Source organism: Lithobates pipiens, unplaced genomic scaffold, assembly GCF_037356315.1.
Source record: "Lithobates pipiens isolate NorthernLeopardFrog02 unplaced genomic scaffold, aLitPip1_a1.2 Scaffold_22, whole genome shotgun sequence".
Lineage (NCBI taxonomy): Eukaryota > Metazoa > Chordata > Amphibia > Anura > Ranidae > Lithobates > Lithobates pipiens.
Genome location: NW_027507784.1, coordinates 225,559,794 through 225,586,031, shown reverse-complemented (window position 1 = coordinate 225,586,031; position 26,238 = coordinate 225,559,794). Strand labels below are relative to the sequence as shown.

Below are 26,238 nucleotides of genomic sequence, written 5' to 3'. Positions count from 1 at the left end.
CAAAATAAGGGAATGGTACTGTGCTCAACACGAACAAGCTGTGAAAAGACTCAAAATAAATTACTATGGGAACCACAATAGAGCGGGAAAGCTTCTGGCCAACCGGTTAAAGGATAAACGCTCCAAAACCTCGCTCCCATACCTGCTCCACCCCACAACCTCGGCAAAAATAGAACACCCTCAGGCAATTGCGGATGCATTTGCAGATTATTATGCTTCCCTTTATAACTTACACCTGGACCCAAACACGAATACACCTACAAAAGAGAGTATAGATTCCTTCTTAGCCAAAATCCGTCTACCTTCATTATCACAAACACAACTCCAGGAGTTGGAAACCCCATTCACCCCAACGGAAGTGGAGAAAGCAATTCGATCACTGCCTCTGGGAAAGTCCCCAGGCCCAGATGGACTCTCCAATGCCTACTATAAACATTTCAGTACCATACTATCCCCACACTTAATATCCATATTCAATATAGCTAGGAAAACCGGATCTTTCCCTATTGAAATGCTAAAGGCCTATGTCATTACATTACCCAAACCAGGGAAACCCTCAGATACCCCAGCTAACTTCCGCCCTATTTCTCTTCTCAACGGAGACGTTAAGTTATATGCGAAAGTGATAGCAAACAGAATTTATGATATGCCTACCTTGGTGGGTCCGGACCAAACCGGATTCATGAAGGGGAGGCAAGCCTCAGACGCTACACGACGTCTATTGAATATCATCCACCAAGCTGGAGCTCGGGGAACGCCTTCTCTGCTTCTCTCAATAGATGCAGAGAAGGCGTTCGATAGGGTCCAGTGGGAATATATGGAAGCGACTCTACGAAAATTTGGCTTTCAAAACAAAGCCCTGTCGGCCATTTTAGCGCTCTACTCCAATCCCTCTGCCCAAGTCTTTACCATGGGGCTCTTGTCCAAATCCTTCAATATATCGAATGGCACCCGTCAGGGGTGCCCTTTATCACCGCTAATTTTTAATCTGATGATAGAACCCCTGGCGGAGGCCATTCGAACCCACCCACAAATTTCAGGACTAAAAACCAAACGAAAAGAACACATAGTGAACTTATTCGCAGATGATATCATCTTGTTTTTATCGAATCCGGTAGTATCCCTCCCGTTTACACATGCTATCTTAGAAACATTTGGACAGATATCCTTTTACAAGGTAAATTTGACCAAATCCCTTATACTAGATCTAGGTCTAAACCCTCACACGAGCTCCCACCTGAAAAAAACGTACCCTTATATATGGACTAATACGCAGATCCCCTACCTTGGCATCCTATTAACAGAAAATCTACCCCAGTTAGCAGATGTCAATATGAAATCTCTCCTACAAGACGTTAAAAACACCCTTTCCAAAATTTCACGCACTGAATTGTCGTGGGCAGGCAGAATAGCATCATATAAAATGTTAATTCTGCCAAAAATTCTGTACGTATTTAGAACTCTTCCAATACCATATAAAGCCTCACATTTCCATGAATTAACAAAACTTCTTAAGCAGTACATCTGGCAAGGCAAGAGAGCCAGATGCCCAATTAACAAACTTATAAAGCATAGGAAAGCAGGAGGCATGGGCCTCCCTGACATTAAAGATTACTACTGGGCGGCTATATTAGCACAGGCGAAACTTTGGTTCCTCCCCAACCCTGAACAACTATGGGTAGACATTGAGGCGTCTATTACAAACACCCACCCTATTAGTCTCCTTCTCCTAGCAGACACTTGGAAACTCAGACCCTTGACATATCTCTTCCCTCCTATCGTAGCGACCATAGCAGCCTGGAGACATCTCTGTCAACAGCAATTGATGGGGAAGCCTTCCACTAATATTAGACTCCCGATTCAAACTTTAACTATACTACTTCCGTACAGCAACATCGCCACGTGGGAAAATTCCGGAATAGCATGGGTAGATGAGCTATACAACCAGGGAACACTAAAATCATTCGAATCCTTGAGAATCGACTTCAAACTGCCCCAAACCGGCAAATTTCTATATAACCAGGTATCATCATTCTTATCAAGATCCCCACCACCAACCATTGAAATTCAAACACTTATATGGCAATATTATGTTTCTCACAACTCCAGAGACAGAGGTATCTCCCTTCTATATAACACTCTACAACACAAACAACTCCTAATGAAATCTCCCTCTATGCTTACTTGGGAGAACGACTTACATCAAAGCTACGACATTAGCCAATGGAGTTCTGCCCTCAGATATAACTATAAAGCCTCACGTTGTGTTAGCCATTGGGAACTCACACAGAAGATCTTACATAAATGGTATAGAACCCCCCACCAATTATCCAGAATGTTCTCCACTCACTCGTCTCTATGTTGGAGAGACTGCGGCAATGTGGGCACCATACTACATATATTTTGGCACTGCAAAAACGTTTCTAGTTATTGGAGGAAATTATTCAATATACTTGCAGAAATTACAGGGGTGCTGCAGTCCCCAAACCCGGCTCTAGCAATTCTCCATATAGGTATTGATAATTACCCACCCGAGTTCCGTATAGTAGTGACACACTTCCTTATCACGGCCAAGTTGGTTATAGCCCGACATTGGAAAAGTGTACTATCCCCAAATCCATCAGAAGTTCTAGTTCAAATAAATCTAAATTATCATTATGAACGATTACTAGCTCTCAGGAAATCTTGTGGCAAAAAATTTGATTTACAGTGGAAATGTTGGACAGAGTGGTATAAGAAATAATCACTACTTTTATTAGCAGCAGGGTACTCTACTCTGTGTGGCCTCTCCGTCACAGCGTGATCCCAATTTGGGGTGCGGAGGGAGCCACACAGAGGTCCGAGTAATATAAGGGATGCTGATCGACTAGAATTCCAGGTTGATCCTTAAATGTGACTGTTCGAGTTCATACTTGTGGATTCATGAGAAAAGCCAGTAGATGGAAAATGTGTTGTTACTTGTAAGCGAATTTCTATAATGTTCTATAATATTTGGTGATCTCCTTGAACTACGTTGTTCTGATTATTCCTTTTATTTTTCTCTCTTTGTTTTTCCTTTTCTTTTGATTGATCTCTTTTGATTGATTTTTTTTTTTTTTTTTTTATTTACTTCGATTGGTATCAGTTATCGATATGTAATAACAACCACAGATCACTGTCATTTATAATGGTTTATTTCCCTTTTTCCTTTTATTGTTTCTTTGTATCACATGGAAATCAGAAAACCTAATAAAAACGATTTTCAAAAAAAAAGACCGCCCCGAGGAGAATGACATCACTTCCTCCCTGCCTGTGTTTACTATACACAGCGGGAGGAAGCTTCAAATACGTCAGGAGAGGGGGTGGCCAGAAACCAACGGCCATCCCCTCATCGCTCCTGAAGCGAAACGGACCGCCGCATGTACGTGCTTGCGACTGTACATGCCATTCTGATGAAGTACATTGGCATGCGGCGGTCCTTAAGTGGTTAAAGAAATTTTTGTAATAAAGATTATAATTATGTCCTTCACTGGTACTTATAAAGTCCAATCAAACCTTTCTATCACAATAAAGACTCTGCACGCCCTAACGTGGGGAACGTGGAAAGGCAATTCTCAGGGGCTCTGCCCCAACATGACAAAACAAACAATAAAGAAAAAGTGCTTGTCTAAAGCGCACAGCACAGTGCATTTAGAGCGCTTAAATCAGCAGTTAACAGTGCAAATTCAGTAACAAAGTGACTAAAGTACAGCCCATGTCTTTGTTCAAAGCAGGTACCCAACCGTGGCTTAAGTGGCCCGCAGAGGGGCCTATGTTGAGTGTAGCTTTACAAAGGGTTGGTAAAAATAGTTAGAGCTAGCAGGCAGTCCTGTAGAAAAAGCAAAACTTCTCAGGCCGGAGCGTGTCGTCAGTGTTTATTGGCCAGACCAATGGTCTCCCAGAAGAGGAAAGGAGGTCACTGTAAAATGGAGGGTCAGGCCTTCAAAACAACAAGTGTAAAGGAAAAAAAAAACACAAGGGGGGAGGACCCCCACAAAAAAAGGGGGACAAAGAAATCATCCCGGTGGAGACTTAGAAGTGCGGGATCTGGATCTCTTCTTCCTGGATTGCTTTTCCCATCTAGGTGCTTTAGGGAACCCGGGAGTAGCCGCCTCCAATGGCCAGTCTGGAATCCTAATCTGCGGTAGTTCAAATACACCCAGGAAGTTAGGTAAATCTCCCAGGGTGCGAAATGTGGCCGATTTATCCTCATGGGATGCAAACAAGTGGAAAGGGAAGCCCCATCTGTATTTAATTTGCTTGGAGTGGAGTGCATCCGTAAGCGGCTTCAGGGCTTTCCGCATAAGTAGAGTCTGCCGGGAGAGATCCGTCAAAAGCATGATGGGAGAGCCATTAAACAAGATGGATTCCTGATTCCGGGCGGCCTGCATGATTTCAGACTTGATATGAAAGAAGTGAATGCAGCATATAATGTCTCTGGGGTAAGCAGGGTTGGGGTTGCGGGGGCGCAGGGACCTGTGAATTCTACCAATTTCCAGGTGCTCTTCCTTAGGTTTGTTCAGTAGCTGATTAAACATTGTAGTGGCTGCTTTAACAAGGTCCTTGTTTTCAACAGATTCGGGTACCCCACGGATGCGAATATTATTGCGACAACTTCTGTTCTCCTGGTCGTCGAGACCATAAAACAATTGTTGGATCTGATTTGTATGTTCTTGGAGGATGTGATCATGTTCAATGATTCTGGTCACTGACTCCTCCACAGTAGCTTCAATATCATCAAAGCGCTGTCCTATATCATGGCGTAGGTCAGTGATTTCACGCTTGTAGGAGCGCTCAAGCCTGCTGATGTAGGCCTCAATGTCCCCTTTAGTGGGGAGGGCCTTAATGTAGCTCTCCATATCCCATGTCCCAGGCTGAGTATATGGTTGGGGCGGAGGGCTCCCAGGACATGGCAGGCTGTGGGGGATCCAGTTCCCTGGTCCGGGGGATTGCGGTGAGGGAGGGGAGGGTGCAGGTTGTTGTGCGAGTACCTTTGAGGCAGTGAGGGCTGCTTGTGCTGCCGCCGCACGGGTCGCCGGCATCTTGGAAGCCGGCATGGTCCGGCCTGCGGGACCTTTTGTGGCGAAATAACTGCCGATTTCCCTGGATTTGTGGTTCCCCGAGGCTTGGGGGGTGTCTCCGGTCCCTCTCCTGCTCATGTGGAAAGGCTGCGAGGTGATGGATGGCTGTGCTGTGCGCCGTTTCATGATGTGGAGCGGGAGCTGAGGTCTCAAGCTGCCGTCTCCTCCATGCGCCAAGCCACACCCTCGAATTGTGTGGATTTAGCGTAACTCGCATTAAGTATCATATGTGGCACTTATCTTTGCACTATAGCACTTTATATGGATTTCTGTAGGCCTTCTTTCACATTTTACTGGATTTTTAATGCGATTGCTTGATTACTCTCTAATACAGAAAGGTTTATGTATATTAACAATCTACTGTTTTGAGGTGACACTTGGTCTGGTGGAAATAAGGGTGGTCCTCAATATTAGGTAGCGCCGGATATCCCACATTTTCTTGAGATTGCTAACTATTTTGAAAAACCCTTGCGGGGATTTCTTGGTTGGGGGGCTGCAACCTATATATAAAGATATAGATATTTATTTTTCATATTCTTTTTGCTTCCTGTACCACATAAGCGCGCTGTGCTCAATCTTTTTAATTTTCACACTTTCAGATATGTCTTTGTAAAAAAAAAAAAAAATTGAAAACCATTTTTCATTTTCTTTCAACTTTACAATTATGTGCCACTTTGTATTGGTCTATCATATAAAATCCCAATAAACGACATGACAAAATGTGGAAAATTTCACAGGATATGGACACTTTTTCAAGGCAGTGTGTATATATGCGACCATGTAATGAATGGGCTGCCGTACTCGCGCAAACACGACCTGCACTAGTGTGAGAATCGAGCTTTAAGGGATCGTGTTGGCACACAACTTGGCCATTAAAGGACAGGCACACTGTTCTCCCAGCACAGCCATAAAACTGACCATGCTGGGATGGATGTGCTCTCATGCTTAGCATGGTCAGTTTGAAGCAGGAAAACTGGCAGGATAACCAGAGATTTCACGCAAAGGAAGCAATGCAAAGAGAACACAATAACTTTTAACACAAGTACATGGAACAACAGGAACTTTTGTGGTAGCATATTCTTTTAAGCATAAATAAAATGGTCCATAAATTCATGAAATTGTTTATTTCACTGAATGTATGACAACTAAAATGGAGAAATAAAAACAAAATGGTCTATTAACTCACCCTTCTTCCTAACCTGCATACCTTCTTGTAGTATCCTTAAGTATACTTTCTATGTTGTCCTAGCTGCTGTGAATTATCTTGTAGCTAACGTGCAGTATTTGCTGCAGGTGTTTGTTTTACTCTGCTTATTTGCAGAAATAAGCAGAGAAAAAAGATATTGATGAAAAAGTAGTAATGGGTAAATACTGCTTTATATGTTGGTCTCTAGTTTTGACAGGTACCCATCTCCTACTTCCGCTTCCACTCGAGCCACCTAGGTGACTCAAGCAGAAGTTCTCCTTTCCCCCTCCCTCCCTGCAATCTTCAGGTGGCTGCATTGCTGGACCGTGGGACAGCTGAGAGTGTGTTTGTTAAAAAACCAGCAGCTACACTTTTTGTAGATGCTGACTTCTAATAAACATAGAAACCGCTGGGAATCTGCATTAATAAAACTGGAGCATGCCAAATCTGGTGCAGGTGTGCATGGTAGCCAATCGGCTTCTAATTTAAAGTTGAGTTCCACCCAAAAACAAAAAAAGGCATTCCTGTGCATGAAATTATTTTTTACTCACTCACCTCTTAATGCCTGTTGCTATGTGGTCCCTTGAAATCTTCCTCCTTCCTCACCTACACTGCTTACGTCACTTCCCTTGGCGCCTTCGCTGGCTACTGCTCCTGGGAGATGTGTGTCATTTCCCAGAAGTCAGTGGGCAGTGCCGAGGGCTTCGTTGCCATCACAACAGGGCAGGCACTTCCGACGTCATCGCCTGTTGTGATGGCAACCTAGTAGTTGACAGCGCTGTGAGAATGACTCAATGTGCATGCACGAGATCGGGGAGAGAATGAGCGGTGCATGCTGGTCACTCAGCAGCACCGTATCCCGGAACATGATGCTTGTGGGCTTCACATGCCCACAAGCAAAATGAAAATGGCCACCACTGCATTATCAAAATTCTTGTAACAGATGAAACTAGACGTCGAGGGACAAATTAAACAGAACATATGAGTGTTGCAATTGAGTGTTGATTGTAGTTGGAACTCCGCTTTAAGCATGTTCAATTAAGATTTGACAATAAAACCTGAAGCTGATTGATTTGTATGCAGAACTGCACCAGATTTTGCGTTCTTCGGTTTTAGTAAATCAGCCCCAATCTGTTTTCAATGCAATTGCCCATTTTGGATGCATAGGGATAAAGTCCTGTCTATTAAGGTGCAATAAGGAGGAGAGGGCCTCAGGCAAAGATTTTGTAGCTGCTCCACTAGTACAATGTTTTTCATGGCATTTTTTGCACATTCTACTGCACGAGTACCTTTACATTCTGTGCTGTGGTGCAATATATTTCTCAGTAGTTCTAGTTTAATTGAATGCCCTTATTTTTTTCACTTTAGGCAACAGAACGTCCAAGAATAAGTCCTCAAGTTGCTCTGTACCTCTTATCACAGGTAAGCTTAATCTAAATAAAGTTGATTGAAAAAAATTTGAAAGTCTAGAGGACAAGAAGATGACATCTGATTGTATACACAGTTGGGTTGGTATAGCTCACATATTACTTTACAATTGTTATAATTCTTGTCTGTACCGTTTCCAAGTGCTGGACATATTTTCTTTCTGTAGTGTTATTTTTGTATATGCACTATTGTAAAACATGTATGATTCCTACAAATTTTGTGCAAGCCCTTTCATGCGAGAGAGAAATCCACCGCACAGAGGAAAGTGTATGTAGCTCCTGATAAATCTATATGCATTCAATTATATATAGACACTATATGTCCAAAAGATTTGGTACACGCGCATAAACTTTAATAGCATCGCATTCTTGGTCTGTAGGGTTCAATGGTGCACAGTCATGTTGGCACAGGAAAGGGCTATCCCCAAACTCTTGTCACAAAGTAGGGAGCATGAAATTGTCTAAAATCTCTTGGTATGCTGATGCCTTAAGAACTCCCTTCACTGGAACTAAGGGGCCAAGCCCAACCCCTGAAAAACAACCCTACACCATAATCCCCCCTCCACCAAATTATTTGGGGGGGGGGGGGTGGCCCAATACTTTTGGCAATATGGTGTGGATGAGCGAGTTTGGGGTGGAGGAACTTGACTTGCCTGCACAAAGCCCTGACCTCAACCTTGATAGAAAACCTTTGATATGAATTGGTGTGGAGACTGTGAGGACAGCCTTCCCAGAAGAGTTGAAGCTGTTATAGCGGCAAAGAGTGGGCCAACTCAATATTGGACCCTACGCACTAAGACTGGAATGCCATTACAGTATGTATGTGTGTGTATGTATATATGTATATATATATTTATATAAATTGCCTGTACCTCTGATACCAGCAAGTAGTTACACTTGAGAGAGGAAGCTCAATTAACTATCACGGCGATCAATAGCTTTGTGGTAGTTCACCTTATTACTACAAGCCGACAGCCACAAAGGCTGTCTGACTTTGTAGTTTTCCCATTCACAGAACACTAGGAATGGATGATGTGGCCGGAGCAGAACTAGCTACCACTAGCTATCAGAATGGGGGATCGGGGGAGAACGAGGGCTGTGCATATGTAACACGTTACAAGTTACACCCATATTCAAGGTGTAACGTGTTACAAAAGGTTAACTTCTCCTTTAACAAAACTGATTCAGCCACATCTTGAGAATATGGTTTAGTTTTGATCACCAGTCCTCAGGACAGATGTGTTTGAACTGGAGAGAGTCCAGAGAAGGGCATCAAAGCTAATCAGCTGGCTGAAGAACCTCCGTTATTAGAAATGCCTACAAATATTAAAGGTAATCTTCCTTGAGAAGAGGCGGTTGAAAGATAAAGTATGCTCTTTGGACAGGCATAGTCTCAGGGAAGTGCCTCCGTCACGTGATGCCTCTCAGGAACAAATATTGCATGATCTTTTCCAATCATATGGCATGGCGGGCGTGTGGCCCGAGCAACATCCATTGTCTCAGGAATTTACCTTTTTTTCTAACCCCCACCAGAGTTTTTGTAGGATAGACCACGTGTTTCTGCAACTTAGCTCCCTGCCATTGGTACATAAGATCGCTTTTGCCACCTCTCCATGGCCAGATCATGATCCCCTGATCTTCGGAATTTCCTTAGCGGCCTACCTCTGGCGGATTAACTAATCTCTCCTGAGTACGAAAGCTACATCCTCCCAGATAGAAACTCATATCCAAACTTATTTTGCGGAAAATGTAGGCTCAGTCGATTCTCCAGTTGCCTTGTGGGAAGCCCACAAGGCGACGGTCAGGGGACATTTGATCCAGATCGCTTCCCGTACAAAGCGGGCCAGGGAGCAGCGGATACGGGAATTGACCTCCTTGTTAGAGGCGGCGGATGCGACATGGAAGGCGCATCCTACGGTAACCCATAGGCGGACACGTGATAAATTGGCCACTGAGTTGGACTTGCTCGCCTCTGCTCAGGCGGAGAAGGCCCTGCGCTGGTCCAAGTATAAATTTTATAGTTGCTCGAACAAACCTGGTCCTATGTTGTCTAGGAAACTTAATTCGGTGGGGCGTCCAGGCAGGCTGGTTCGACTACAGGTGACAGGAGGGGGATTTACGTCAAATCCATCTAAAGTAGTGGCAGGCTTTGCCTCCTGCCTCTCATCCCTATATAATAGACCGGCAACCTTCGACCGAGACAAGGCTGAGAGATTCTTCCAATCGATTGACCTTCCTATATTGTCTCCGTCGGCACGAGATAATTTGAATGCTCTTATAACTGAAATGGAGGTCGCCCAAGCCCTAAAGTCCCTTAAGCCTTCCAAGGCTCCGGGTCCGGACGGCACCCCTGCTCACGCCCCATCTCACGTCTTATTTCAATGCTTGGCGGGACGGTGCGAGACTCTCGTCGGACTCGCTGAAAGCCCATATCTCTGATCCCTAAGTCACCTGAGGAAGCCCCGGACCCACAGTCCTTTCGTCCCATCTCCCTGTTGAATGTTGACCTGAAGGTACTGGGAAAAGTCCTAAGTACGTGAGTCAACAGATATCTTCAGGCCCTCATTCACAGGGATCAGGTGGGCTTTGTGCCTGGTCGCCAGGCGGGGGACAGTGTCCGCAAGGTGGTCCATCTCCTCCATATACTTAATCAGCGTAAAATACCAGGACTCTTGCTCTCCCTAGATATTTATAAAGCGTTTGATTCGCTCTCCTGGGATTACCTTTATTTTGTTCTAACCAAATGGGGATTTGGTCCGCATTTCCTGCGATGGATCCAGGCCCTCTATTCCGCACCGTCGGCGTCGGTAAAATATGCGGGCTTCCTTTCTGACCCTTTCCCGACACTCCAGGGAACTAGACAGGGCTGCCCCCTGTCCCCGGCACTGTTTATCCTGGCATTGGAGCCGCTGGCGGCAGCGATCAGGGCCAATAGTGATATGTCGGAAATCCCTTACGCGGGCACTTAATACAAAGTGAACCTATTTGCGGACGACGCCCTTTTGACTATATCAAACCCGCTCATCTCCCTGCCCAACCTGCAACTTGTATTAGACCGATTTTCAGCCTTCTCAGGTCTTCAAATTAATCCCTCCAAAACCACAGCGCTGAATGTTAACCTCCCTCTGGAACTGGTACAGCGACTTCAGGACCATTTTCCTTACCGTTGGGCATCTCACTCGATTGACTATTTAGGTGTCAAATTGACGCCAGCTTACTCTTCCCTTTTCTCGGCCAATTATTATCCCCTGTTACGCATGGTGTCCACCCTTATGCAAGCCTGGCAATTTCCCTCACTCTCCTGGGTAGGGAGGATCTCAGCGGCGAAGATGACGATCCTTCCCAAAGTCCTTTATTATTTTCGCACTTTGCCTGTCCGGGTACCCGCTTTTTTCCTCCGACTCCTGCAGAATGGGATCCTCCAATTTATATGGGCGCACAAACGCCCCAGGGTACCTAGAGTGACCCTTTATACCCATAGGCTCCGGGGAGGCTTGGGGGTCCCCAATATCGCTAAATACTACATAGCGGCCCAGATCTCCCCATTGACCATGCTTCATGCAACCACGGATGTTCCTCTGGGGGTTCTCCTGGAGGTGCCTGGTTGTGACCCATGTTCACTTCAGGCACTCCTCTGGCTCCCCAGGAATCTGCGCCCTCCCTCCCTGAGCCCCATGCTGCTAAATGGTCTGCAGGTGTGGGACTCAGTTCGCTCTGCTAACAATCTGATGTCCCCCTTCCTACCCCTACTCCCCATCACCCATAACCCTCTTTTCCCACCCAATCTGGTGGAGCCCCAAGCATTCTCCTGGTGGTCTTCGCATGGCTACCCACAAGTCCAAAATTTTCTTTCTTCCCATTCATTCCCCTCCTGGGAGTATCAGGGAAATGCAAGGGGCGCCGGTCACAGAGCATTAATCACTTTATCCAATTAAAGAACTGGATTATAACATTGCGCCGCATGCCCACCTATCCCTTCCAAAAAATGTTTTTTGAACATGCATGCGATCATGCTCCAGGGTCCCCAGGCCTGATTTCGGCCATTTATGCCTCCCTGAATGGTTGCCCGCCATCAGCACCCCTCTCTTATATGACTCAATGGGAAAAGGACCTTCAGGCCCCAGTAGACCCAGAGGACTGGAACAGGGCCTGGAACACGGTCGCCAAATGCTCGTTCAACACAAATACCCTAGAGGCCGCATATAAAGTAATGTTCCAATGGTATTGGGTACCTGCCCGCACAGCTCGGGCATTCCCTGGGAGTACTGACAGATGCTTCCGCAACTGTGGACAGCGAGGTGATGTTATGCACACATGGTGGGCTTGCCCAAGGTTGGTGGGGTTCTGGTCTAGGGTTTTTGGCTTACTGCAGACACTCTTTCATCTAACGATCCGAAGGGACGCTAAGCTAGCTCTCCTACATTGCCTGGTTCCTGGCTTGCGAGGCCCTCAACAGAAGCTGGCTACCTATCTATTTATAGCGGCCAAGCGGGCCATTGCCCAAGCCTGGAAGTCACAACGGGTAGATTTTCAAGGGGTTAAGACACGCATGACTGCTATGTTACTTCAGGAATGTATGTCCAGTATTGTCCATGATTCTCATGCTAAATTTCTAAAAATCTGGGAGCCGTGGATCTCCTATGAGTTCCCCGCGCTCCAAGCGGCATGCCTGGGTTTGGTCTAAATTCTCCTGGAGGGGCATCCACGCCCGAGCTTCCCCCCCCTCCTTTCCTCCCCCTTTATTCTCTTTACCCTTCCTTCTTCTGTTCCCTATCTCTCTTTACTCTCCTTAGTAATCTCTCCCATTGCTAATAAAAACTGCTGCCACCCATGGACGGGGTGCAACAAGGGAACGAGTAGTTTGGTACTGAACCAGTCTCGATTTCATCCCCTGCTCATTTCCCTTCCTTATCTCGAGTTTATTAGAAGTATACTGTGATGGTTTGCCCTTTGGTTTTGTATTCATGATTAGTGGCCCCTGTGAGGGCTCACAAGGAGTAGATTGTAATCTCTTGTTTATTACTGTTTATTCAAATTCTCAAACATATTGAAACAGAAAGAGAAAGTATGCAGGTCTTTGAATGGTGACTAGCATTGGAAAAAGGGGGAGGGGTGGGGCACTAGTGGTATTAAGCCTAAAACTAAAAGTGTAATATATTGCAGTTTAACCCTTTCATGACTAAACCTATTTATTTTATTTTTTTTAACAATCTTTTTATTGAAAGTTTCACAGATTAACAATCAACAGATACATGCACATGGTCAGTTAAACAGAGGAATACATATCCTGTGCAGTATCATGAAAGTAAAGTAACTGAACGTACATGTAATTCCCTTTCCTATACAAATGTTATACAGTAATGATTGAGTATTTTAATAATCGTATAGACATCGACGTTGGAATGAGAGATTTGCAGCAATTCAAACAAGTCATAACTGTTCTAGCAAGTATATCTAAGGACGTCTTCTATATTTGTCCCATAAGGCCCATTTCCGAAGAAAGGATTGTATTCTATTTTCCTGATATGCTACCGTTCTTTCATATTCAAACGAGTGGTCAACTAAAGCCATTACTTCTGACACCAAAGGGGAAGCAGTAGATTTCCATTTTCGTGTAATACTCAGCCGAGCTGCGAATAAAATATGTGTCACTAATGTGCGCTCTGTGGTGGGATATATATCCAACTCCACGCCTAGAAGAGCTTGTTCCACTCTGAGGGGGTTTAAGATTCCTGTGAACTTAGCTATTACCTTACCTATTTCCCCCCAGAAACTTCGTAAAGATACACAGAACCAAAAACATGTGTGCCAAGTTTCCCACCTGGCCACATCCTCTCCAGCACACGTTCATCTCCTCTCCTGCGTATTTCGCTATTATGTAAGGCGTCCTGTACCACCTAAATCGTAGCTTATGTGCGCCTTCTCTAAAATTGGAACAACGAGTGGAATTGTAACTGCTCTTAATTGCTCTGACCCATTGGTCTGGGGATATAGTGACATTTAAATCCTCTTCCCACTTAGTCAGCTGTTTGTACCTCTCAAAATGCAATTTACCGTGAAAGAGATTGTATATGGCCGTAATACCTTTCTTTTGTGCCGAGGCTGGCTGCCATAGCTCCCAAATACATTCCGGGAGGCTTAAGTACTGTGTACGATCGTCAGGGATCATGCTCGTCAATCTGGCATACGTCAGAAATTCTGTCTTAGGAATGTCCTGAGTGGCCCTCAAGTTTTCAAATGACTGTATGTCACCCTGCGTTAATAGTTGGTGAAGAAAACAGAGTCCATAGTCTGCCCAGTGTGTCACTTGTAAGTCAGGAGTAAGGAAGGACAGGGCCGAGAGGGGGATAGGGAGATGTTTAAGGTCGGTATTGTCGTGCTGGTGTTTGCGTAGGTAAGCCCAGGCCTGCAGTGTCGCGTTTATAGTAGGGTGGTGTTTATATCGTCTGGGGTCCCCTATCACCGTGGCGTATAGAAGCCCCGAGAGATCCTTCTGTTGTGTCTGTTCTAATTCACAAATGTGCCACCGTTTCTGTTCAGGTGTATAGAACCAGATCTATTATGGCTGCCATATGATAATCTTTCAGCTCTGGAACCCCCATTCCTCCCACCTGTCTGTTTGATTAGAACTCTAAAGCTGCATCTGGCTGGCTTCCCTTCCCATAAGTATCTGCCCAGTTGGCGTTGTAATGTTCTATAAAAAGAAGCTGGCAATGCGACAGGAAGTGCCCTGAAGAGATACAAAAGCTTTGGTAGTAGAAACATTTTATACGCGGGCAACCTGCCAGACCAGGAAAGAAAAAACTTTTTAAATCTGGACAGCTCACCCTCGAAGCTCAATGGGACTGATTCAAAGTTGTATTTGTAAAGTTGAGATAGGGAGCTGGTCAACCTTATGCCCAAGTATTGAATGGATTCAGATGCTCAGGCATAAGGTAGGGAGTTTTGAATTCGGTTCCGCATATCCGATGGAACATTTATACCCAGTATGCTGGACTTAGTTGCATTAATTTTGTAATAAGAAATCTCATTGAAATTTTCCAACACCTCATACACCGTTTTCAGGGATCCCTCCGGATCCACAAGAGACAAGATCACATCATCTGCATATAGAGTGATAGAGTGCTTAGTGGATCCAGAGCTAATACCCCTAATATTCGGGTGAGTCCTTATCCTCTCTGCCAACGGCTCCATTAAAAGGGCAAAGATCAGGGGTGACAAGGGACACCCCTGTCTTGTTCCATTGGTAATATAAAACTGCTCAGAGAAAAGGCCCTCTGTAAAAACACGCGCTGACACTTTGGAATACAGAGCAGAGATGGCGGAGAGGACCGGGCCCGAAAAGCCAAACCTCGACAGAACCGCAGAGAGGTACCCCCAATGAACCCTGTCGAAGGCTTTCTCGGCGTCCAGCGACAGGAGGACCGCTGGCCCCCCCCCCCACCGGGCGCCGAGTGAATCACGTTCAGCACCCTCCTGGTGGCATCCGGGGCCTGTCTCCCCGCAATGAACCCCACCTGATCAGGCTGTACCAGTTGAGGTAGAACCTTAGTTAACCTATTGGCCAAAATCTTGGCATATATCTTCAGGTCCACATTTAACAGAGTACAGAACTTCAGGCCCATATCTTTGTCTGGATCCTTCCCCGGTTTAGGCAGTGTTACTATAGTGGCCGATAACATCTCGGGCGGGATCGGAGGCTGAGGAGGCAGCTGCATGGAACACCCTCTGCATATAGGTGGTCAGAATACTGGAAAATGTCCCATAGTACTCCGAGGAGTATCCGTCTGGACCGGGCGATTTATTTTTAGGGAGGGCCTCTATGGTCTTTTGTATTTCAGCTAACGAAAATGGGGCATTCAACTCCTCTAAGTGCAGTGGTTGCAACTTCGGGAGGTTAAGTACCTGGAGAAAATGTTCTATGGCATCAGGTGTGGGCTGTACAGAAGAAGCATCTTCCTTCAAGTTATATAGGCTGCTGTAATACCAGCCGAATGCATCTGCTATTTCTTTAGGGTTAGTGAGTCTGGAGCCGTTTTGTGGATTAATTATGTATGGTATTCTTTGCTTGAGTACTTTGTCCTTAAGCTGCATGGCTAAAAGCTTCCCTGCTTTATTGCCATGTGTGTAATGGTTAGCTTTGAGTTTATGAATGTTCCTGGCGTGTTGGACCGCTAGTAGAGTACGTAGGTCATTGCGGGCTTTTGCTAGACTATTACTAATTGAGAAAGAGGGTGTTGCTTTATTCACTATTTCTAAATTATTTATATCCTTCAAAAGGCTATCCAGGCGCTACCACCACCTCCTCCTTTTCACCCCCGCGCTAATCTTAATCAGAAGACCTCTAATAAATGCTTTGTGTGCATTCCATAAAATGAACGGGTCCACATCCTCAACATCATTGTAAAAAATTCTTGCAATGCGGCTGTAACCTCATTTATAACCTCCGGGTTTTTAAACAACTGGGGATCATGCCTCCACCGGTTCGCCCTGGTAGAGAAGGTGCCATCCCCAACCGCGATCGACACCGGTGCATGATCAGTCCATGAAATGGTACCGATCTCTGACCTAGAGATACGCTGTAATAAAAACTTATCAACTAGAAACACATCAATCCTAGAATAGGACATGTGTACCTGTGAGAAAAAAGAAAAGTCACGTTCAGTGGAGTGCTGGCACCTCCACACATCATATAGGCCAGCTGCGCTCATGAATTTCGCAATCTCAGGCCTGCAGGATAGCCTCGGGGAGGGGCTGGACACGTTTAATGATTTATCTGGAACTGCGTTTAGATCACCACATAAAATGACATGTCCCTTAGCTGTTTTTTGTATTTTCCCCCAGAGCTTGTTAAGAAAATGCACTTGTCGAGCATTGGGAGCATATGCGTTAACTATGGTGTAGGCCATATTGTTGATTTCGCAGTTGAGAATTAAATACCTCCCTTCTTTGTCTTGTTGATGGGATATATACTTATATGCAACTGATTGCTTGATGAGGATTGCGACTCCTTTTTTTTTTTTTTTTGGGGCATTAGACAGATATACCGTGGGGAAGTGTTTGTTAGACAATTTAGGGTGGTTGCTTTCTTTTTTTTTTTTTTTTTTCGACAATCGTAGTGTGTGGAAACAGATCCAACAGTAAGAAACAGAGCCAACAGTAAGAAAATCGAGGGGAAGGATACCTAGACAGTTGTGTGGGCTATTGGAAATGGGATTAAGGCACCATCTCCTGAGGATCCCCATTTGCTCAAAAGTCATAGATTTCAGCTCTGTAACCCTCGAAAGACCTGGACAACTGTAGATAGGGGAAGAGTATCGTGCAACAGTCAACTGGGGTCGGGACATACCGTATTTTTCGTTTATCAAGTTAAGAAAGAAAAAGTAGGGTTGAAAAGCAGGAAAGGGGGAGAGAGCAAAGCGGGGGCTAAAATGGCAAGAAAGGATAGGAAGAGGAAAGGGGGTAGTGTGGGTAGGGCCGGATCCCCTCTCAGGGAGCAAGAAACCCCCCCGGCCCGCTAGCGCAAAGCTGGACAAACTCTGGGGCAGCAATCTCCAATATTCATCACGAGCTTGCTAGGACCCGTTAAGGTATTCCGCAGAAAAACGAAACTGGGTCCAATAGAACCATCTGTTCCCATGCTCCTCCGTTTTGTCCCTCATTGTGGCAGTCAGGTCCTCCATACGTTCAATGTTGTTCACCCTTGCGAACCACTGGGTCACCGTTGGAGCAGATTGTTGCTTCCACTGACTGGGAATGCAGGCCCTGGCTGCATTGAGGAGATCTTTAAGTAAAGACTTATGATAACGCTTGCTCGACATGGGAGTTAGATTAAGAAGAACTGCTGCGGGATCGTTGTCTAGGGAAATGTCCGTAAACCTGTGGATAAGTCTCAGGACCGGTTGCCAGAAGGTTTGTAGTTGAGGGCAGTCCCAAAAAAATTTGAAGAATGTTGCCAGCCTGTTGCGCACAGCGCCAACAGCGGTCAGATTGACCGGGGAAAATTTTGGCTAACTCCACCGGTGTGCAATACCAGCGTGTGATCAGCTTATATGATATCTCCTGGTATTTGCTACAAAGCGACGATTTATGGGCGAAAAAAAGTATTGTCCTTCTGCTTTTCAGAGAATTTAGTTTGTAGGTCCCTTTCCCATTTAGCCAGGAAGGGAGGATCCGTGGAGGAATGTGCTTCCGTCAGGATTTTGTAGGATCTAGAGAGGGACCCGCAAATTGGGCCGCCTTCTAGGCATAGGTCCTCGAAAGGATGGAGTTGTCTAGAGAAGAGCGAATAATTAGGTAGAGATCCGAGGAAGTGGGCCAGCTGTCGAGCTCTCCAGCTATTCAGTGCCACTGGAACTTGTTCTCGCACTATGGCACCCATGGGAATCCAGCCCATTGGTCCCATAAACAGAGCTGCTCTCCGAAGCCCCTTCGGGGCTTGCCCGGCAAAGGCCCGATCATACAGGCCAGGAGGAAATCCAGGGTGCCCCACAATAGGGGTCATAGGAGAAGGAAAATTAGTCAGATTGGATAGGCAAAAAAAACGCTCCATCTCAGCCAGCGAGGGGCCAATTAACGGGTGAGTAGTCACACACGACTCCAACTGCCCCCCCGCCCAGGGCAGGCCAGCCAGAGGGGCCCGTGCCATTTCCCGTTCCAACTCGACCCAAAGCTTCAGTTCCCCATGTCGACACCAGTCAACCACGCGCGTCATGTGCGTCGCTGTGTAGTATAAGGCAGGGTCCGGGAATCCAATACCGCCCCTCAGTTTTGGTCGTAATAACAGTGTCCTACCAATCCGCGGATGTTTGCCGCGCCAAAGGAACTTGGTAAAAATTGAGCGAACCACACAAAAGAATGACTGGGGTATTTTAATAGGTAATGCCTGTAAGAGGTATAGAAGTCGTGGCATTGCGTTCATCTTTAGCACGTTACAGCGTACGAACCACGATAGAGCTAGAGGGTCCCATCTTTTAAGGTCCGCTGTTAGCGTCGCCAAAAGTGGCTGGAAATTCAGGGAAAAAACGTCCTTGGAGTTTGCCGGTATTCTGGTGCCCAAATACTGTATAGACCGGGTGGCCCACTTAAATGGGAAAAACGGTCGTAGACCTGCCAAGGTGCGGTCTGATATAGATACATTCCGAGCCTCCGACTTCTGAAGATTGACTTTAAACTTGGATAAGGTGCCGTATCTTTTTAATTCCTGTAGCAGTGAGGGCAGAGACTTTATAGGTTTTGTGATAAAGAATAGGAGGTCGTCCGCATATGCAGCCACTTTGTGATAGTGACCCGACTGAACCCCGCTTACATTAGGGTTGTCCTGTATGTGTCTAAGAAAGGGTTCCAGGGAGAGGACGAAAGGAAGGGGGGAAAGTGGGCACCCCTGCCTGGTCCCGTTGGAGATCACAAAAGGCTCCGAGTCTATCCCGTTAACCCGGACCGTGGCAGTGGGACTAGAGTATATAGCGGCTATCCAAGCCATTATCGATTCGGGCATACCGAAGGACCGTAATGTCTCTTGGAGAAACCCCCAATCCACCCTGTCGAAAGCTTTTTCCGCATCAGCAGACAGGAGTAGAAGTGGGGTGCCCGAGCTCTTCGCCTGCTCTACGACTTCAAGTGTCCTGACAGTGTTGTCTCTCGCCTCTCTGGTTTGAATAAAGCCCACTTGGTCAAGAGCCACCAGGTGTTGCATAAAGCCGCTGAGCCTGGAAGCTATGATTTTCGTGAAGAGCTTAACGTTACAGTTCAGGAGAGAGATGGGCCTGTAACTTGCACATAACGGGTCCTTCCCAAGTTTGGGAATCAGAGATAGATGCTCTCAGCATATCTGGAGGAATGGGGTGCCCCTCCAGGATAGCATTAAAGGCTTTAGCAAATTGGGGGGCCAACTGTGTCTGAAAGGTTTTGTAATAGGCAAGCGTAAAGCCATCTGGTCCCGGGGCCTTACCCGGCTGTGTGTCCGCTATGGCTGCAGTCAGTTCTTCTATGCGGATAGGTTGGGACAACAATTCTTGGTCAGTCGCCGAGCGCGTAGGTAGATTAGTCTCTCTAAGATATTGCTGGATATTGGAGATGGTAGTGACCGGAGCGGTAGCTGCCCGGGACTGATCTAAATTGTAAAGCTTCGAATAGAACTCTCGGGAAGTCGCTGCCAGGTCCGGGGAGGCATGTATCTTGGATCCCGTCGAAGTGGATAGTGCAGGAATGTACGATTGTGCTCGGTTCGCCCTAAGTGCTTTGGCCAATAAACGACCACACTTGTCCCCATATTCATAGAATGATTGTCGCGCCTTGAGTAGGACGCGTTTGGCTTGGTATAAAGAGTGACTTCTAATTGCTTCTCTTGTCTGGAGCAGCTCCGCCTCTAGTGTAGGATCAGAGCTTGTTTTGTGCCTCTGTTCCAGTGGTTGGAGGTTCATCAGGAGGTCTGTCAGAGTTTTAGCCCGTCGCTGCTTTGCATCGTGACCTAGCTTAATAAGGATCCCCCTGATGACACATTTATGTGCTGCCCAGACGGATAGAGGATTAGATACAGAACCTGAATTGCTGGCAAAGAAGTCTCGCAAGTTAGTGTGAATCTCCGCCGCCCCATCGGGGTCTTTGAGGAGCGTTTCGTTTAAACGCCAAAGCGGCGTCTGTTGGCGTAAATGTGGGATCGTAAGTTGCAGAAGGACCGGGGCATGGTCAGAGCGTTATCTGTCCGATCGCTGTTTTAGAGGCGAGGGGGATGGTGGAGTGTTGGAGTAGGAAAAAATCGATCCTGGAATAGGATCCGTGAGTGGGAGAATAGAAAGTGAAGTCCCGTTCTCGTGGATGGAAAATCCTCCAGATGTCCACCAGTTGATGGCTATGTAACAACTTTTTTTTTTTTTTTTTTATTTAATAAATCTTTTTTATTGAAAAAAAACAGTGGTGGTACATATAGTAGGAAGTCATCTTAAAATGAACAATTGAAATATGATTACAATGAGCATATGCATATCACCTCCAATTGATAACAGTCTGGAAATAATGACAATCATATCCATTGGTAATAAACGAGTAAAAAGTCACTTTCAAGAACATAAGAAAGAAAACAATCTTAAAGGTCATATATAAAACAGTCATCCTGTTTAACTGTTTAAACTCTGATTTGAGAGTATGTATAAGCCTTAGACTCTATTGCAATACAGTTTCCATGGGAGCCAATTCCTATCAAATTTTTGTATATTGCCATCCCTATATGCCAAGATTTGCTCATAGGTCATTACGGAGTTAAGTTTCGCTTTGACATTGATAATGGATGGGGGTTCTGGTGTTTTCCAGTTACTCATGATCAGTGATCTAGCCGCTAAGAATGTATGCATGATCACTGAACGAAACTTTGGTTGGAAGTCGTTTAAATTTAAACCCAAAATGGCCTGTTCTTTCCGGAGTGGGGCTCTTTGCATAGTAGTCCTTGAAATCAAATCAAATACCGCTGCCCAAAAGGGATGTACAATTGGGCAGGCCCATAGCATATGTAGCAATGTCCCCACATTCCCACATCCTCTCCAACAAACGTTTGAGGCGCCATCAGCAAACTTAGCAGTAAGGTATGGTGTGTAATACCATCTTAGCCATATTTTCCGCATTAAATCGTCATAATTCGAGCACTTGGAATACATGCCCATATGTTTAATAGCCGTTGTCCACTGGAGGTCAGTGAATTCCTGACCTATTTCCTTTTCCCAATTTAATAATTGCGTGGGTTTGGAGAAGGCGTCTTTAGAGTGCAAGGATTGGTATATCACTGAGACACCTTTAGGTTTGGTTGAGTTGGATCGTAAATGAAGCCATATTTTCTCAGTAACTGGCAACTTTACTACTTGAAATGTCTGAAAATAAGAGGCTAACTGTGTATATGTTAGAAATTCCGAGCTGGGAAGATGAAACTTCTCCTGTATCTTATTAAATGAGAGTATTTTGCCCTCCGCAGTTATATCTGTCCAGTTTACCACTTCATGCAGTGCCCATTGAGATAAGTTAATATTAGGTATATTCCATTTAGCTATGCCTAAAGGTATTGGTATTTTTTGCGATGGGTAGAATTCGTTCCCTTCAGATATTATTTCTTTCCATGCTTCGATTGAAGCTTGGATAATAGGATGTTTGGGGATGTTGTTCCGTTTAGTAACGCAAGCTGCCATAAGCAGAGCCAAGGGAGGGGAATCCCTCATCCAGGACCTTTCCAATGTACACCACGGTTTGACGTCTAAGTCTAGAAACCAATATCTCAGTTGATCTAGAAGAAATGCTGTGTAGTAATCTCGCAATACTGGAATGCCCATGCCCCCCGTTGATTTATGTCTATGCTGCATGTTTGGGGAACACCTAGATTTTTTCCCATCCCACACAAAATTCAGCAACTGTTTCTGTAGGGTAGTGAGGAAGGAATGTGGAAGGGGGATCGGTAGGGCTCTGAAAAGGTAGGTTAGTTTGGGTAAAATGAACATTTTGTATGCCGCAATCCGGCCTGACCAGGACAGATAAAATTTCTGTAGCTTACTAATATCTTGTTGTAGAGATGAAACTAGGGGAGCATAGTTCTCTTTATATAATTTATCAGTGGGGTATGTAAGGTTCACGCCTAAGTATTTAATTGAGGTGTTAGCCCATACGTATGGGAAGGTATGTTTAAGGTATTTTGTTAGTGGTGGACTGATGTTCATTCCTAAAATAAGGGATTTGGAAGTATTGATTTTATAAAAAGAGACTTTGCTAAATTCCAGGAGTGCCGAATGGGCCGCCGGCAGAGAGACCGAGGGGTTAGTTAGGGACAGTATGACGTCATCTGCAAACAGCGATATCTTGTACTGTTGCCCGCTCACCCGTATGCCTTCTATCAGATAGTCCTCCCTCAATCTCTCCACCAGGGGCTCCATCACGAGGGCGAAAATAATTGGGGACAGGGGGCACCCCTGCCTGGTCCCATTCGTTATGTCAAAGGGCTTAGAGTATAAACCCTCAGTATACACATGGGCTGAAGGATGTGAATAAAGGGCAAGTATAGCGTCACGTATCGTACCCTCCATCCCAAATTTGGAGAGTACTCCGCGCAGATAACCCCAGTGAATTCTATCGAAAGCCTTCTCTGCATCTAGTGAAAGAAGCAGAGAAGGCTCCCCCCTGCACTCCACCATATGTATGAGATTGATCATGCGCCTGGTAGCATCTGTAGTCTGACGTCCCATAACAAACCCAACTTGATCATAGCTAATCAACTTGGGAAGAACTTTGGTCAATCTATTTGCTAGCAATTTCGCGTGGAGTTTTACGTCCACATTCAGTAAAGATATCGGACGAAAGTTCTGCGGTACGTTAGGGTCTTTGCCCGGTTTTGGAAGAGTAACGATCGTCGCTGTGAGCATTTCTGGAGGGAAGGATGCCGCTGCAGTCGCGGCATCAAACACTCGGGACAGATGTGGAACCAGGTTGGAACTAAAAAGTTGGCAATATTCCGACGAATACCCGTCGGGGCCTGGGGCCTTATTACGTGGGAGGTTGGCTATAGCTTTCTCTATTTCCGATAACGTGAAGGGTGTATTTAGCTGCTCCAGGTCATCATTGGATAATTTAGGTAGATTAATCGAATCCAAAAATGTCGTTATGGAGGACTCGGTGGGTTGGTGCGTTTCCTTATCTGAGTGTAAGTTGTACAGTGTCTTATAATACTCACTAAACAAGTCAGCTATTTCCTGTGGATTTGTGTGTTTCTCTTTAGTACTGGGATTTAAGAGGTAGGGCAGTTTTTGACGAATTGCCTTGTCCTTTACTTGCTGGGCCAATAGTTTACTAGCCTTATTACCAAAACCATAGTTCTGGGCTTTAAGAGATCGGTAATGGCGGTCATGTTGTGCTACCAATAGGGATCTTAATTCCTGTCTAGTTAAAAACAATTGTTCCCTAAGGGATTGGGTGGTTTGTTGTTTGTTTTCAGATTCCAACTGACTTATTTTGTTCAAGTTGTCTAATTTTTCCGTTCGTTGTTTCCTGACCCTACAGTTTAACTGAATAAGCAAACCTCTTATGAAGGCTTTATGGGAGTTCCATATAACGAAGGGATCACTCACTGAGGGTACATTTCGGTCAAAGAATGCTACAAGTTCCTCCTCAATATATTTCCTATGCTCTGGTTGAGATAACGTATAGATATCGTTTCTCCATCTATTGGCCCTTGTTTCCAATCGGGTATCCCCCACATCAACCGAAATCGGTGCATGGTCAGACCATGTGATGCAGTGGATCTCCGATTTGGAGATTTGCTGTAAGGTAAATTTATCCACTAAGAACATATCAATACGTGAGTAACTATGATGAACATTTGAATAAAAAGTAAAATCTTTTTCAGATGCGTGTTGACACCTCCATACATCAAAAAGCTCTGAGCGAGAGATGAAGCTCCCCAGAGATACCCTTTTTTTTGACGTTTACCAGTACTGGAGAGATCCATCTCCCCCCCAGGAACCACATTAAAATCTCCGCACCACAACACCCTCCCCTGTTTAACTGCAGACACCTTTTTCCATAGTTTGTTCAAGAAAGAGAGTTGTTTGACATTCGGTGCATACACATTAACCAGAGTTATTGTCATATTATTGATTTCACATACTAGCACAACATAACGGCCTAAGTCATCTAAGAGAACCTCTATAAGTTTAAATTGGACTGTATTCTTAACAGCGATAGCCACCCCTCTTTTCTTTTTAGAGAAATTCGCTAGAAAGACATGGGGGAATTGCCGGTTTTGGAACGCAGGTGCTTTGTGGGTAGCAAAGTGGGTTTCTTGAAAACAAATGACATCGCTATGTAAGCGTTTAGCTTCTTTCCATGCCAACTGACGTTTGAAAGGGCTATTAAGGCCTTTAACATTGAGTGATGAGATGCGAAACGGCATGGTGTCGAAGGGGAATCACCTTCTTTTAGACAAACTAGTAAAATTTATTACGACTTATTTCCCTACTCAAGAGGACCTGCTAAACAGAAAAAAAATAAAAAAACTGAGTCCGTATGAGCACCTGAGAGAAGGTTAGGACACTGTAATTATGGCTCGTGTACAATACCACACAGATAAGAGTGCAATAGAGATTATAAACTTATTAACTGACCACAAAATGGTGCAGAGTAGATCGGTCAATGGAAGGAATCCGCCACGTACGTGAGCGAACTACTTGCAGACCAGTGCAGTAAAATTTACCGCTCAACTTAAAGGGGACTCAAAAGGCAGTAAATTCTGCAAACAGAAATAGAAATTTAACAAAATAAACGTAGACCAACTGAAACGGCTACATGGCGGTCGGGCCATCAGGGGGAGAATATAAAAAAGAACTTAGAAACTATTGAGCTCGTGTCCTTTTCTTGAACACATGGCAATAAGCATACTCATCCTTAATCTGAGTCGTCCGCGCGTTCTGGTTCTAGGATTTGCCAGTCCTTTAGGAGCCGCAGACCTTCTTTCAAGGTAGAGATGGTATGAGTAGTGTCCTCACGAACAATTTGTAAGTGAGCAGGGTAAATCCACCTATAAAGAATGCGATGGTTATGTAACGCTTTCGTGATGGTGGATAGTTGCCTGCGTTGTTGCATCGTAAACGCCGACAGATCAGCAAAGAAGGATAATTCCTGCAAATCTTCTGGTAGGGATTCTCTGCGTCTTGTTGCTGCCATAAACTGATCCTTGATGTGGTAGAAATGGATACGGACGATGGTATCCCTCGGAAGATGGGCAGCCACATGTTTAGGTTTGGGAAGTCTATGGATGCGGTCCACAAGTAAGTCTTCCAGCGGTGCCTCTGGGAGGATTGTTTTAGCAATCTGTAAAAAGTGATGTTTTAGGTCTGGAGGTTTAACGGATTCAGGAATGCCGCGAATTTTAATATTATTCCTCCTAGACCTATCCTCCAAATTTGCTAATTTCAGTTTCATGAGCATCATTTCTTCATCCCTGTCATTATGGGCATCCACCAGGTCATTGAAAGTTGTAGCAAATTCACCCATTTTAGATTCAACATGAGCCACTCTCTGCGACACTGAGGATAATTCTGATTTAAAGTTCCTAGTGAGAGTCTGAATGTCAGCATGGATCGTGGAGCGCAGTGACACCAGCATGTCTTTCAATGTTGTGTCCAGAATAGGGGCATTCGCTGTGGGGAATTCTGACAGGGAATCCTGCAGCTCTCTGGTGTCTTCCAGAGAGGAATCCAAACTTGCTTCAGCCTCCTCTCTGTCACCACTATCCAGCCTCGGCTTGCTTTTGGCAGGGCTAGTCACCCCCGACAACGGGGGAGTGCTAGTGGTTTTCCCTGAATAGCGGTGTGGATGGTCTGGGAGGTTCGGAGTTGGTACCTGTCTGTTGGACGCTGTGTAAGCGCCATGCTCTTTTCCACCTCGTGCACCGCCGCCATCTTGCTCCGTCTGCCTCCGCTGTGTAAGGAAGTAGTCTGGCAGCTTATTCGGTTTTCCACCACTTTTTCTTTTGCGCTGAGGCATCTCCAGGCTTGCCCGC

At 45.3% G+C, this 26,238-nt stretch overlaps 1 protein-coding gene across 13 annotated transcripts in view; it reads left to right on the top strand.

Annotated features, from left to right (window-relative positions):
* The window catches only part of CLEC16A (C-type lectin domain containing 16A), a 1,523,862-nt gene that overhangs the window by 333,830 nt on the left and 1,163,794 nt on the right, over positions 1 to 26,238 (top strand). For all 13 annotated transcript variants that reach the window (XM_077448876.1, XM_077448874.1, XM_077448875.1 and 10 more), the window contains one exon: positions 7,654 to 7,707. In XM_077448876.1, the coding sequence (XP_077305002.1) occupies positions 7,654 to 7,707 (54 nt within the window). The remainder of the gene's footprint in view (positions 1 to 7,653; positions 7,708 to 26,238) is intronic.